Genomic DNA, 15829 nt, shown 5'->3' with positions numbered 1-15829 from the left:
AGTTTGTGTAAACAAATTCATGTTAGAGCCTTCTTACATATCTGTACGACAATTTCTATGATAAAAAAAGGTGTTTGAAGAGATTTAGCGTCAATAATTTTGGTACGTTTCGGGCGAAAAAAACCTTGGGCTTTCTCAAAAGATGATATATTTCATTTTTATTACTCAATGTTCTTTAGGCTTCTCGAAGTAGAACGTTTGCATCTACAAAGGTATTGCATGGATCAAAACAATATTTTTTATAGATTTTCAAAAAACATTTATCAAATATTTCTTTTACGAAGAAACCCTCAAATTCTCTCTTCTTTTTTTTCTTGATTTTTTTTCCTCTTTTCCATTTTTTGGGAATCCATATGGACATACTAAGAATAACCAATTGCCGAATTGGCAGAGTTGATAAGAAATAGTGAGTCACCAGCCTCATGTACTTGTCCAACACTGAATATCATGAACATAAGGAAAAGTATAGAATAAGATCGTTTACCTTTGATACAAGGCAGTCACAATTAATCTTAACTATTAGATGTGAAATTGGGTAGTTGCATTTATTCCATTGATCAAGCTCAAACTTCAAAAGAAATTTTTTTGAACTTTGTGGTGCATCCAAACTATCAAATTTCACATCGAATAGTTGTAAGCAATTGTGACCACCTTGCATCGAAGATAAATAGTTTCACCGTATACAATCCCCAAATGTAATAATATTCGTCGGTAAAATACCTCACGGTACCATCTTGTTCAATTAGGTACATGTAGAAGCGTCTTGTCTACCATTCCCTTGCTTAAGTGTCATGAATGGAAGAACAATTTGTATAATCACGACAATAGATAGCTGAAGTATATGTACCAAAATGTGCAATATGTTACATGTATCAAATTGAGTGGTATGGTACATGGGCCATGATATATAAATCCATACATATTTGAAAAATTGGAGTCGTTATGTTATGAATAGTGAATTGCCCCTAAATTAATGCTACAAAATGAGTAGCGGTTGGATGCTTTAGAAGACAAATTCACTACTGAGTTTGAAACAAGATAAACATTTGGGACAAAATCTCTTTAAAAAACTTCGACAGGGATTTTTGTTCGAAGAAACTAAGCCAAAACATCTAGTTTTTTAGATTTATAAAGGAAATAGTAACAATTGCATTATGGTTTTTTATTATTATGTCAAAAATATGTAAATATTGAACCTCTCTCATATTTAGTATTTGTTGTTTATTAAATTTCATTTTGTAAAAATAAAGTTTAAAATGCAACATGATAATAAAATAAATCTCTCTAATTCAAATTTTAATTTTTTTTTATATATGTTAACTTAAGAGTTTTGATTTTTGAAAGAAATTATATGGAACAAATTTAATGGAAGAGATTGTTAGGAGAGAGATACCAGGGAGAGAGAGACATTTTTGGGCGGGGCTGGGTTTTTCACAAGCACTTTCCAGGTTGGGCCTGAATGGTTATCTTGACTTTTTATATTCCTTTTTAACAATAATATTTATAATTACAATTTTTAAATAAAACAAAAGGAATATGCACGTGATACACAAAAATTAACAAGAATGTTTATAGTTACAATTTTTAAATAAGATATGCAGGTAAATTCCTCTTCAGTTTTTATTCTATTTTCTAAGTGTGTCACACAAGAAGAAAATTTCGTTTTGTTGTAATTTCTAGGAAATAAATAAATCAATACCACTGCTGTCAAATTGGAGGCATGAACGAGAACAACACCACTCAAAATATTTTACACGTGGATGGCACCGCTCATAAAGTTCACCCTTAAATAAAAGGGGAGAAAAAGAACAATTGTTTCATGCGGACCGGACCACATTTCCACAATATGCAATTTAGAGGTATAACGCATCCATTTTTGGATGCAAATAGGTGGTCGTTGCAAGTTGTAACTAACAATAAAGATGCTTTTTTTAATGTAATTATTATTTTTAATTTTTCATGTTTTTTTTTCTTTTATATTCATAATTTTTATGTTAAAGATTATTATGAAAGTTATAAAAACTCTCAAAATGAGACTTTCTAGACAACCTACCTCTAATATCTCCAACTCAAAAAGTCATATTTTTTTTAGACGATGCCCACAGTGCCGGACCACCACCATTTTGTGTCAGACCGCATGTGCAAAGTAAAAGTATCGGACAACCCCTATTCTATGTCGAACCATATATTTTCCAAACGTCCAAAGTGTCGGACCACCCTCATTTTGTGTCAGACCACACCTATTTTGTATCGTATACTTCCCAGAAGCCCAAAGTTTTGTGTCGGACCACACTTTGTGTCATATATTCTCAGAAGCCCAAAGTGGGAGACTGCCCCCATTTTGTGCTGGACTGCATGCTTTCGAGACGTTATTTTGATCTTCATTTTAATTTATTTTTTTTTTCAAAGGAGTTATTTGCTAGAAAAGTTAAATTTTAAGTAAAAATTGTTAGAAAAACTTGATTGAGGCAAGTTGCCTATAAAGCATGATTTTGAGGGGTTTTTGTAATTTTTTCAAGATTATATATTATCTAAAACTTAACATCATATTATATTTAAAAAATAAATAATGATCATATGAGATCCTCCCGCACCCACATGTACATGATCTCAAAGAATCATCATTAAATTTAACACAGATCTCTAAAAAAAAATCTAAGTCCCACAATCATATGATAATTTTTTTTGAGATTTGTGTCACTTTGAGGTCTTATACACGCAGAGGTAGAGAGTCCTGTAGGATTATTACGTTTGAACAATATATTTATTGCCAAGCCAGCATTTTTAGGTTATGCTGGCTGGCGGCGACCGTGTAAGATAAGAGATAATCGAATCGTCGTCCATCCAATCCAATGTTTGACAAAAAAGCATAAAAAGATAGCGTAGAGACGGGGAAGCGTCCAAAATCTTAACCTAACTTAATGATAATCTTTTGAGGTCTTATACACATAAAGGTAGAGAGTCCCGTAGGATTATTACGTTTGAACCATATATTTATTGCCAAGCCAGCATTTTTAGATTAAGCTGGCTGGCGTCCGTGTAAGATAAGAGATAATCGAATCGCCGTCCATCCAATCCAATGTTTTGACTAAAAAGCATAAAAGGATAGCGTAGAGACGGGAAGCGTCCAAAATCTTAGCCTAACCTGCAAAGACATTTAAGGCAGAGAGAGTGCCACCCATTCTCAGATAAAGACAGGTATGGCCTCTAGAGAGAGAAACCATTCTCAGGTATGGTTTGACATTCAGCCCTAGAGGGAGAAACAGAGAGAGATCGTTCGGCTTTCACTGGGGAGGTCCACGCCATGAGCAGTATTAGAAAGAAAAGGAAAAAGAGCAGTGTTAGAAAGAGCGACGCTCGGCCCAGGCCCAGGTTCGAGAGTCCGTGCAACAAAAAAAAAATATTTACATACAAAATATTGCAAAAAAATAAAAAAATATATTTAGCGTAAAATTAAATGTTTGTATACAAAATATTCAAAAAATAGAAAACATATATTTAAAACTAACTCGGGGATACTCAGGCTGGCCGAGCACTTGGAACTCGGCCCGAGTAGGCGAACGCTGGCCAAGAGAGAGAGATCTGCATCGATGAGAGAGAAAGAGATGGTGAGAGAGCCCACTAAACACACTGTAGAAGTCAAAGGAAACACAAGCAATCGTATCATCGAAACAGGAATGTCCCTTTGAAGTAAAGTGAGGCGCCGGGACCATGGGGAGGGGATTCCCTTCCCATGTCAAAGAAAAGCGGACCACCTTGCCACTCCAAAAGTGGTTCATCCCACACTGCAAAAGTGGTTCATCCAACAACTCTGCTGATCACAAAACCGGACCATTATCTGAGCCCTTATCAAAATAGATCACCAAACCAAAACATTATCCGAGCCTTTATCGAAATAATTAATACCTTACCTTGCATTAAAACAAAACAATCATCTTTAGATCACCAAACCAAAACATTATCCAGCCTTTATCAAAATAATTAATACCTTGCATCAAAACAAATCAAAATAATTAATACCTTTGCATCAAAACAAATCAATCGTCTTAGCTTTACATTGCAGTCGTTAGAAAGTTGGGATTTCAAGTCATTTATAATACACTATCTAAATTGTCCATTTCGCCTATATAGACTTTTTGTAGTCTTAAATTTCATAACCGGAGTTGGAAACTAGTTATCTTCCATATTTCCAATGCACACAGTATTTGAGGTATTATTTTATTTTTATAAAGCCTAGGCCTTACGGAAACCGCATCCACCTTTTAATACTCTCGAATAATACATTCATCTATGGAAACCAACAAAATGGCTAAAAGACCCATATGACAAAACTAATTTCTTTTGACCCCACCGAAATAAAAGAATACATAGTAGAATACGAGACTCCAAATTCACTCAATTGTCAAAAGTTCCAAAAAAAATAAAAGACTAACGCTCAATCATTCAAACTTTGCTTTTTGGTCATTTTATTGTTTCAAACTTTGACTAAGAACCAGAGCCATCAAAACTCTTGCCAAACATAGAGAAACTAACTGGGACATAAGAATCCTACAGAAAATCAGAGCTCTCAGTGAGAGAGACAGAGATTGCACCAAGCCTGAAATCTTTTCTTGCTTTATGTTTCTCATCTAGAGTTCCAAAAAGAAATACAGACTCAGTAATATCACACCATCAAATCGCTTGCCAAAGAAAAAGGACTGAAAAACCAAAAGACACAATGAAACCAAAACAACCCAAACCAATTTGTTGAGAGGGTGGCGGACACTGTACAATCAGAGAGAAAAACTGCAGATAATAGGGACTCGAGAGGAAAACAACATATGGGTTTTGGATACATCACCAGACAGGGATCATCCAGTTAAAGATACCTAGAGATAGAAAACGTGAAACAAATAAGTGGTTCATCAGAAAAGATGCATGTCGCCATCAAACCGGTACTGTCCGGTTAGAGAGTTCTTGCCCCTGTTGCCCCTCGTCGTCGACCTCATTCTCACCTGACATCTCCTCTAGCGATTTTCCCTTCGATTCAGGCACCAACAAACTGATCAATGTCCCCAAGAAATTGATACAACCGAGCATAATCAATGAATTCCTCACTCCGATACCAGCTGGATAACCGGGATCAGTGAGCGCCTTGTTCTTGTTTTGGGCTGCATACAAAAACCCAAATGCCCCGACTATGGCCCCAGCCTTACCCGATGCAGCAGATATTCCATGACAAGTTGACCTAAGCCTTGCTGGAAAGATCTCGGCGGGCACAACAAATGTGGTGGCATTTGGCCCGAAATTCGCAAAGAAGAAGGTGAGAGCATACATTATAACAAACCCAATGCGGTTGTCATGATGGGTCCAGTGATTATAGGGTATGGCAAGCGCAAACATGAAGATGGTCATCATCCCAAATCCCATGACTTGGATGGCGAAACGTCCCATTTTGTCGATGAAGAAGACAGTGAACCAGTAGCCAGGAACAGTAGAGCACAGAGCAATGAGGGTTTGGGCACGAGCAATGTAATAGAGCTCTTGGATAGCGTTCATTGTTTTGGCAGGGGGGATCCATCCAATTGCTGTGAAGATGTCTTTCTGGAAGAGGTTTTGGCTGTAGAATGCAATGTCCAGGAGGAACCATGTGGAGCAGGTGGCAAAGAGGTGGATGCCATGGCGGCGAGCGAATTCCCGGCTGAAGAAGCCAAAGGAGTTGGCATTAGCCTGGGGCTCAAGCCTCTCAGGCTCTGCTTGAATTTCGACGTGGAGGACCTACAAGATATTAATAAACCCAGTGGATTTGAGTTAAAAACGCAAGAGGAGAATGAAACCAGTATTCATATAAGGGAAAATATATCTTATGGTCTAATGGACTGCGGATCATACAAGTGATAGATAAAACACAAAGTAATTCAGAGTTAGAAAAACACAAGGTGCAGTGCCATCAGAAAATATAATCAAGGGAAGTATGTGCTATAGGCTAATGGACTACAGAGCCTTCAAGAAATAGAAGACACTACAGAAGAAAAAGAAATAGAGAATATAAGAGGCAATGGCGGGCAATTAAAGACCGTAGTCTAATGAGATATTGAAGTTCGCTCAAAATGTGGAATTTGGGTTTATCATTGGATACTGGCAAAAGGACTAGGCTCCATGTTAAGAAATTGAGAAAATTTCTAGTCTCCCAAAATTTATGCCAAAAACTAGAGGGGAGAAATAATACAGAAATTTATTAATCCATACCCTATCCTTTTTTCTTCTCAGAGATTCCAAAAAAAATTGTAAAAAACGAAAAGGAAAAGAGATTAATATCTATTTCGATCATGAAGCTACTTATTCCTCAAGATGAGGATAGAGATTCAAATGGGTTGACAATACCTCAGTAACGAATTGTAATTTATACTTTTACAAAACATGATTCTAGTTCATTTGTGGGTATCTATAATTAAAGAATTGAAAGACAACCAAAAACCAAAAAAAATCCATTAAAAAAAATAATTGGACCCCAACAAATCCCCTGCACCGAATTCAAATCGGAAGCAGAAAGTGTAGAGAGTAAGAACGACCATTAAAGTAGCACCACCACCCCAATTCTGGGTCTCACTCTCTTTCATCAGCACATATTGTACGATCAAACGGCCATGATCGGAGCTGGCTATAATTTCCCATACTGTAAAAACACCAAAAAATATTCTATACACGACACCATTACTACCACGATTAATACCCTCTGAGGAAAGGCATGTATACCTTAGACATCTCGGCCGCTGCCCGTTTGGCATCCTTCGCCACAAGCGCGGTGTAACGAGCGGTCTCGGGCATCTTCATCCTCCAGTAGTACGTAAGGGCTGCTGGCAGTGCCCCAAACATCACTATAATCCTCCACACATAGTCTGCCTCAGGCACTGTTGATGCCTTCCCTACCTTTTCAAATGGGGGCGAATCAAACTTAGCATGGAACGCCGCAGACACTATGATTGCCACCATTCCCCCAGCGAGTATCCCAAACCCTTGCATCGCAAACACTGCAGCGATGAAGGCTCCTCGTGTCCTCTTGTTTGCGTATTCTGACATAATAGTAGCTGACAGCGGGTAGTCCCCCCCAATTCCAAAGCCAAGCCAAAATCGAAAGAAACATAGTGTTGCTATCACACCCTTCGGGGACGAGCCAAAGGAGAGGCCAGAGGCAATGGAGCACACGACCATGACCATGAGGGTAATACCATAGACACGCTTTCGGCCCAGCTTATCGCCAAGCCACCCGAAGAAGAGCTGCCCTGCGAGGGTCCCGCAGAACGCAACTCCATTGACAGCGGCGGACACTTTCGGGGGGAGGGACCCAGGACGGGTGTTGTCCTCGTAGTAGTAGATACGGCCCAGTAATTTTGTGACTAGAGAGACGCAGAAGAGGTCATAGGCATCGGTGAAGAACCCCATACCGGCGATGACAATGGCGGTGAAGTGGTACCATTGGGTCTTAGCAACATCGAGGGCAGCGAGGACTTGGAGGTTTTCTTTGGCCATGGCCCCCTAAGCCACCTTGGCTCTCTCTGGAAAACTGAGATTTTTACTGGCTTTTTGCTGGTTGTGGTGGTTCCTGTTTAAAGAAAGGAGGAAAGTTAGTTCATTTCATTGTTCCCGTTTAGTTGAAGTGAAAGAAGGACGGTGAAAGTTTGTTGAATTGTGGTTTTATTTCTATTTTTTATGAAGATGTAAAGAGAGGAGAAAGAATGGAAGTTAGTTCCCGATAATGGTTTTGCTCTGCTTTTCTTCAAGATCGAAAGAGAGTATAAGTTTGTTTCTCGTTGTGGTTTTGTCTCTGTCTATGTTTGAAAATCGAATTTGAACGGGGTGGTTTTGACTTCCCTGTTATAGTGAGAAAAATGGAGGAAGATTGCGTGAATAATCTTTGAATTGTTGAAGGAAAAGAAAGAAGAGGGGTGGGAGAATAGTTGGTTCAGCGGCGATTTTGTTCCTGTTTCGTTGTTAAAAGTTGAAAGAATGAAGATAAAAGTACAAAAGCAATTTATCGCAGAGAATCAAAAAAGGCTTCCAAGAAAAATACAGTTGAATATAACCAAGAAAGCATCCATTATAGAGCCATAAAAGCAATTAATTAGAAAGAAAGATCCTCACGAGAAGTACAGTTGAAGAGAAACAGACTTACCCAGACATACACAAACACTCTCTCTCTAAAACCCAACTATCCCTTTCTACACAGACTTATACACAAACACTCTCTCTCTGGACACAACTCTGACCAGTGTTCAGAAAACCAGCCCGGTAGACCGGGAACCAGCCAGTTCGTGCAATCGAACACTGACTCTGACCACTCTTATCTCTCGGCTCACTGGATATCCAGCTCTCTCTCTCTCTCTCTCTCTCTCTTTGCTCGGACATTCAATTCCACAGGGAAATCCAACTCTCTCTTTAATTGCTCGGATATTCAATTCCACAGGGATATCAAACTCTCTCTTTTTCTACTCCTAACAACCCCAATTGACCCAATTGATCGTTTTCTCTCTCTAACCTACGGCTGCCGACAAAGAATTCTGAGTTTTTGTTTTTTGACATTGGCAAGTCTCGCGTTCACTCCTGGGGAATAAGAACCGTCCATTACAAGGAGTGAACGGTCGACACGCGTCAGACCAAATGGACGGCCTTAAGTATCCAAACGGCATGGTCTCGAGAAATAATTTTTTAATAATAGTTTTTCAGAAATGAGAACCACAAGAGACTTTTTGACAAAATCATGATAAAAATAAGAGGGGAAAGTGACACCTTGAAAGGAAACAAAAAAGCGAGGTGCCCAAGGATGATCGCGACTTCAAACCTAAAAAGCTCATTCCAAATCCCCAAAATGCCTACACCCACCCCTTCTTTTTTTGCTTTTTTGCTAGATTAAAAAGTGGAGGGAAAATGGAAATATTTCTCAAATAATAATTTCTAGTTTTAGAAAAAAGACGATTTTTTGGGGAATTTTATAAAAGGTAAGGGTAATCACTGTCATTTAACCATTCCAGAAGACTAGGATGTAAAGTTCCAATCCATCTCTAAATCCAACCAGAAAAAAACAACACAGAAGAGAGAAAAATGAAAGCCTTTTGGAAAATAGCACCGCGATTTCCTGCAAAAGAAAGCGCTTAAAAGGGAAATTCCGCCGAATTTTTCGCCAGGTCCAAAGGACAACAAATTCCGGCGAGTTAGTAGAAAACTGGCACCCGGAAAACAACACAATCCAGTGGTTCCAAAGAAACAGAGGCAAAAAAGGGAAGAAGAAGCCACATACAAACAAGAGAGAGATGAGACGATCAAAATCAGAGATAGAAAGGAAGCATGAAAGGGCTTTTCCTTGGCGAATCGAGAGAGAGAGAGAGAGAGCGGTAAAACTTTGGAGACAGAATCGAGAATCCAAAATGTTAAAGTTCCTCAGGCGAACCAGCGAAACTCATGCATGGAAATCGGAGAGAGAGAGAAAGGCGCACCTGTGTGTTCAGTCTCCCTTGCGAGAAAGATGAACCTGTGTGAGAGAAGCACACAGAGAGAAAGGCCTCTAGAGAGAGAAAGAGGGACGGGCGAAATGGGTTGGGAGAAGGGGAGGGGTTGGCGTCTCGTATTTATCTCTAACAAACGGAATCTTCACGGCATATTCCTCATTTTCAGTCAACGCATTCCCGTTCCCTCCCTTATTTCTCGGCTCTCTCTCTCTAACTCTTTATTCTGAACAACTCTCTCTCTCTCTCTAACCCTTTTCTGCCGATCAAGTACAGCACATTACGAGGATGTTTTAGAAACTAGTTGAATAAATTACTCAAGGAATATTCAATATTTTATTTATTTTACGCGTTCATAGTAACTTCCATTTGTACCCCACAAAGCGTCGACATTTGCAACCCTAGCCCTCGAGATTAATTACTAATTTTATGAAGCATGATTAAGTAGACAATTAGCCCTTCATCCATTACTTTCCAATCAAGGAAAGAAGTAACTTCCATTTCTACCCCACAAAGCGTCTAACATTTGCAACCCTAGCCCTCGAGATTAATTACTAATTTTAAGAAGCATGATTAAGTAGAGAATTAGCCTTTCATCCATTACTTTCCAATAATTACATCCATTACTACTCCAATAAACGAACAAACTAAAATACCATATTAATTTTGGGAAAAGATGGGATTAGCCCACTAGCTCCCATGAACATATGAGCCCAACATTTCAGATTGATTTTGGACCGATTTGGCTATCACGGATATCCGATAGTGTTTGAATTTTAGTTTTTTTTCTACAAATCCAAATCACTTAAAATTTTAGGCGTGCGTTCATCAAAAATAGGTGAATCTTTAATAAATATCAAAAAACTATTTTGCATAAAATAAATTGACCAAAATACCCCCAAAAGGTTATTTTGGTTATTTTATTCTTCATAGATGATTTTATATATATATATATATATATATTTATTAGATGCGCCTTGATGAGAAGAACACACACCTAAAATTTCAAATGATTTGGATTTGTAGAAAAAAAATAAAAATTAAAGCATTACCAGACATCTGTGATCATCAAATCGACCTAGATTCAATCTGAACCGGTGGATTCATATGTTTATATGAGCTAGTGGGCTAATCTCATCTTTTCCCATTAATTTTTTATGAAACTATAGGAATTTTTCCTTTTAATCAAGTGAAACTTACAAAAAAACCCCAAGACCATACTTTCTATGCAACGTCCCCCAACCTAAATTTGTCTTCCTTTTTTCTCCAAAACAAACTTTCTATGCAAATACCTCTCAAGGAAACAATTCATTTTTTTAGACAGAAATGCTCTTTCGTTGCACAGAAATCATTTTGACAAAATTTGATGTTTACTTTTGGACCCCGATAGCACATTGCCAGAGTGCACCATCACATTGCTGGAGCGCGTTAGTGCCTAAGACAACTACTTAACCGAAATTGAGTACTGACGGACCGCCCTTTATATAGTATTGGAGCCCTGAATTTCAATAATATCTACTGTCGAACAGCCCTTTGTAACTATTGGACCGCATTTTACAAAGTGCAGGAGACTTGCTACCGGATTTCACTTTACACAGTGCTAGAGGCCCACTGCCATACGACATTACCTAAGCTCCTATTTTGGTGGGATAAAAGAGAGAGGTGTGGGTAAGGTAAAAGTATGGGAGGGTAGTTTAGGTATTTTTTTATTTTATAATTTGTCGGGAGTATTTGCATAGAAAGTGTATTTTGGGTTAAAAAAGTGAAAGGAGGTAAGTTACATAGAAAGTGTAGTATTTGGGAGTTTTTTTTTTTAAAGAAAAATATTTATATATATCATATTTTTAAGTTTGATTTCTCTACAGACCCAAAGTTTTAAAATCTATCTTGTAGCTAGATATTTTATCAATCATATCTTTTAACACCCTGGAACAATTTTACCCATTTTTAACTCATTTTTTAGCTCAAAGAAATTTTAAAATAATATCATTTTCTAAAGTCTAAACCCCTACTCTCTCTCCTTGTGTCTCTCTCTCCTTAAATCTCTACTTCCATAACTTTATTTCTCTCTATCCCTATGTCTCTCCCTCTCTCTTTCCCCCGTGATTACCCAAATCTTTTTCCCTCTCTTTGAAGAAAAAGGTTTATCTATCTGTTTCTCCCTCTCTCTTCCTTGTGTGTCTCTCCCTCTCTCTTCCCTGTGTTTATCCAAATCTCTCTTTGATGCAGGGAAAAAAAAAAAAATTTATTTTTTATTATTATTAGGATTTTTTAGTTTATCTTTTAACTGAAAGGTTGGATTACATCACGGTGATTGGCTTCAAGCTCGAGGTCGAGCTTCTCCCAAATATGGGAAAATAATGCAGAGAAAAAAGAAAAAAAAATTAATTTTTATCATTATTAGGATTTTTTAGTTTATCTTTTAACTGAAGAGTAAGAAATTAATTTTTATTATTATTAGGCTTTTTGAGTTTATCTTTTAACTCAAGAGTAGGAAGTGGGTAGGGATAGATGGGGTGTGAATTGATGTTGATCAGCTAGTTTAGGAATGTAATAGGATAACGTTAAATCTGGTTAGTTTAATAATTAACTAGGAAAAAGTTAAATATAAAGGGAGTTTTATCTTTTTTAGGCATACTTTTAAGATTTGGATAAAACGTAAAAAGTCTTTTTTTTTTTTTGGACGTGATGGTTAAAGAAAAAAGATAGAGACGATAAAGAAAATAAGTTGAGAGACATAAAATAGAAACGTCAATTGTTTACCTTCTTTTCGTTTTTTTAGTCTATTTCAATAGATGTTTTTTTTCATTATAAAAAAAGGTGAATGAGTTAATAAAATTTGGCCTCGTTAAGGTATTATTTTGGGGTGGATTCCCTTTTGGACTTTGAGAAAGAGTATATTATGTCAACTTTTTTCTTTTTTTCATTATTATTATTCATATATTATTTTCTCCCTACATCGATTTGATATCAAAACTGCATCATTTATGTCACTCTCTCTCTCTAAACCCTCTCTAAAATAAAAATCTATTGCTCTTTTTAACCCGCTATCCCCCTCTCTCTCTAAAACAAAAAAATCATAGGAACTCCCTCTCCATGGAAAATCCATGCGCTTGGTATCTCTCCATAGAAACAACACACAATTTCTCTCTCTCCAAAAGAGCATCACAATCACTCACCCTTTGTCTAGAAAATGAGTATACCATTTTCCCCCTACCAAAATGCAAAATACCATCTCTCTTCTCTTCCGACAAATAGCAAAATACCATCTCTCTCTCACTCTCTCCCCAGTACTAGCTAACATACTCCCAAGCCACTTTGACCGTGCCGCAAATTCATACTCTACAACGAAGACATAGCCCTTCTCTTGTATGCCAAAGAGAGGCCGACACAGTGGAATGAGCTATGCTGATCCATGTTGCAATGGTTTGAGAGGAAGAAGCCTTGCTTCTCGAGAGTTGGGAGAAGTACAGGAGAGAGAGGTTTGGAGATTCACAAGAAAAGAGAAATAGGGGTTTGGAGGGTTTGGAGATTCATGGGTTGAGAGAGAGAAACCGGTGGAGAGAGAATGGGGTTTAGAAAGAGAGAGGTTTGAAGATTCACAAGGAAGAGAGAAAAAGGGGTTTGGAGATTCATGGGGTTGAGAGAAAGAAAAACGGGTAGAGAGAGAAGGGGGTTTAGAAAGAGAATGCATGGAGAGAGATGAGGGTTTAAAAAGAGAAACATGTGGAGAGAGAAAGTTTAGAAATGAGATCTTTTTTTAATTTGTTTGAACAAAAAATATAGGTAAAAATAAAACAATTCATCCGGAGGGGGGGTTAGAAGATAGGTTTTAAAACCTTGGATCTAAACAAAAAAAAACTTAAAAATAAAATAGACTCCATTGGAGATATTTACCCTTTTTGTAATTTTCCCTTTAATCAAGTCCAGTAGTCACTTGGACAAATTAAAGATGAATAATACGAAATATAGCAACTAAGTGGAGATTTTTAGTGAAAGTAAAATTTTACCCGTGAAGAGCGAGCATAGCAACGCTTCATGGAATGGGTTTCAAATTGCTAAACGTCCTAGATGTAGGTAGGCCTCCAGCCCGGCCCGGTTGTCCAGTCCTAAAATAACATAAACTTGGGCCACAAATTAAGGCCCGAGGGCCAGTTCCAACCTGATTTGGCTTGGCTTGGCCTTCTTTTTATCTTCTTTTCTATTTTATTTATTTTCAACTCAGCCCGTCCTGCCCTGGCCTAGGGTTGGGCGTGTTGGGGAAGCCCTATACGGGTAGGAGCCAGGCCCGGCCAACGCCAGCCCGTTACAACCCTAGGAGCACATGACGTGTATGCTCTCCACGTGAGTTAGGTGCCTCTCACTTTTGTTCCGACTTGTGGATGCAGACGCGTATACTGGATTTTCCTTACCCTTTCACTCCGAGGCTCCAATTTTTTCTTGCGCCACCCACGGGTTTCAAATGGTAAATATGTTATAAAGTCTCCCCCCCCCCCGGTATTTTCTTTTGTAAAGTGAAATGTTTATTGTCCTCATTTTTAAATCTTTTTAATTTTTTAAATCAATATTGGCTATTAATTTGTACATATATTAAAAGGGTACGGTCGGTAAATCATCAAAATAAGGCACACCTTCAAATAATATCGAGAAATGTGATTTCAATAGTAAAAAACTTTTTGATAGCCTTAAAATATATTTGAATTATGAAATTTAATGCTTCATTGATCTAGCTGATCAATGAAAACTTCAAAATCTTGAAAATTGATGGTCCAAAAATACATTTAAATTGACTAAATTACCTCCATCATTATGTAGGGATATAGTTAGGTCATTTTACGTTTTAAAAAAAAATTATTTTATATTTTTTCTTGTGCATCCTATGATGCAATACACATGCCTAAATTTTTATCTTGCCTCGTCTATTCTAGTTTAAAACAAAAAATTGGTTCACTGAAAAACCGTTTAAAATGAGTTTCTAACTGGTTTTGGCTATTCAGATGGTCCAATTTTGATTTATTTGACTGGCAGATGAGAATTGATAAACTTTTTCCCCGTATATGCTATATTTTTTAAGATATAAAATATTTTGTTAGGAGTATCCTATCAAAACCTTTCTAAGAGACATTATTATTTTTGTATTTTTTAGAATACGATCTAACCAGTTTAACAGACATCAAAATCAATTTTCAATGGGGGTGGCAACGGGTTGGGTCAAGCTGCACCCAAACCTAGACCCGAAAATACACTACGGGACTCAAACCCGGACCAAACTAGGTCCAAAGTTCCCGGACATGAATTGATTATGGGGACTTGGACCCCGACCTGAAAATCAATTTTTACATTTAAAAAAAATTATATTTAATTCAAAAAATAAAGAGAAGGACTACTTGGACCTGGACCCAAACCTAGATTCAGGCTATTGGATTAGGACCTGACTTGTTGGGTCCAATCCCTGGACCTATACCCAGTCCCAGGTTGGTCTACCCATCGGGTCCATAAGCCCCAAATACCACCCCTAATTTTAATTGGACCAGACATCTCCCCGACTCATTTGTCGTAGTAGTTATTGTATAGAAACTTGGATCTTTATGCGGGTTTGTCTCAATCCCTTTGTATCATCATATGTGCCACTTCCTACTACGTCGTGAAAGAAACAATCATAAAAGAATCAAGCTCCAAACCCCGTCACTTTTATCTGACCAATGGACGTCTTGGGAACAATTAGGTTTCCTTTGTATTTTTACTCCCTCTTTCTTGTGCCTTTGGAAGCAAGTTTTCTCTTCTGAATAAAATAGAAGATTTAGAAAATATTTTTAATCTTAAATTTTGGGATCCGGTTAATAAACAAGGGAAGGATTTTTTTAATGTGGAATTTTAGGATCTACCTAATAAACAACACATGATTGTTCTCGAAAAAGGCTTTTTAGACTTTAATTTCTTCAAACTAGGATTTCACAGTCTTAAAATTGGACGGTCTCCGCTTAATTTTGGGACATTATTTTTTCAGGCCGCAGAATGCAATTTGATTTTTTTTTTTTTTTTTTATCTTGAGGTTAGTTGGTACGTTAAAGATATTACATTCCCAAACTTTAGAACTCTAAAAGTACTTCTAGGTTGGGTTATACCCAAAATAAAATAAAAATTGACATTTGGATTTTCTTGTCATTTCCATTTTCTAATTGAGGGGTGATATCAAACCGGTCCATTTCTTCGTAGGATTTAACCAAGCAAAGATAAAAAAAAAAAAAAAAAAAAGAAAGGGAGAAAGATGGAGGAAAGAAAAGAAAAAACAAAGAAGAAGTTGAGTGTGGTGAACTGAATATGGGCAGTGTAATGATTGGTAATGAGGG

At 37.3% G+C, this 15829-nt stretch overlaps 1 protein-coding gene across 1 annotated transcript; it reads right to left on the bottom strand.

Moving 5' to 3' along the window:
* Positions 1-4586: 4586 nt before the first annotated feature.
* On the bottom strand, positions 4587-8421 carry LOC18422941 (low affinity inorganic phosphate transporter 1). Its single transcript, XM_011626282.3, has 3 exons — positions 8153-8421; positions 6736-7582; positions 4587-5757 (listed from the first exon to the last, which is right to left on the bottom strand). Exons 2-3 carry the CDS (start codon positions 7507-7509, stop codon positions 4927-4929), a joined length of 1605 nt encoding a protein of 534 aa, XP_011624584.1. The 5' UTR covers positions 7510-7582; positions 8153-8421; the 3' UTR covers positions 4587-4926.
* Positions 8422-15829: the final 7408 nt, after the last annotated feature.

Source organism: Amborella trichopoda, chromosome 7, assembly GCF_054954075.1.
Source record: "Amborella trichopoda isolate Santa Cruz 75 chromosome 7, AtrichopodaSantaCruz75HAP2 v2.0, whole genome shotgun sequence".
Lineage (NCBI taxonomy): Eukaryota > Viridiplantae > Streptophyta > Magnoliopsida > Amborellales > Amborellaceae > Amborella > Amborella trichopoda.
This window is presented reverse-complemented; position numbering and strand designations above follow the sequence as displayed.

Coding starts and splice junctions, on each gene's coding strand:
- LOC18422941 (XM_011626282.3), bottom strand. CDS start 7,509: ATGGCCAAAGAAAACCTCCAAGTCCTCGCTGCCCTCGATGTTGCTAAG. Junction 5,758..6,735: donor CAGCGGCCGAGATGTCTAAG/GTATACATGCCT, acceptor AATATCTTGTAG/GTCCTCCACGTCGAAATTCA.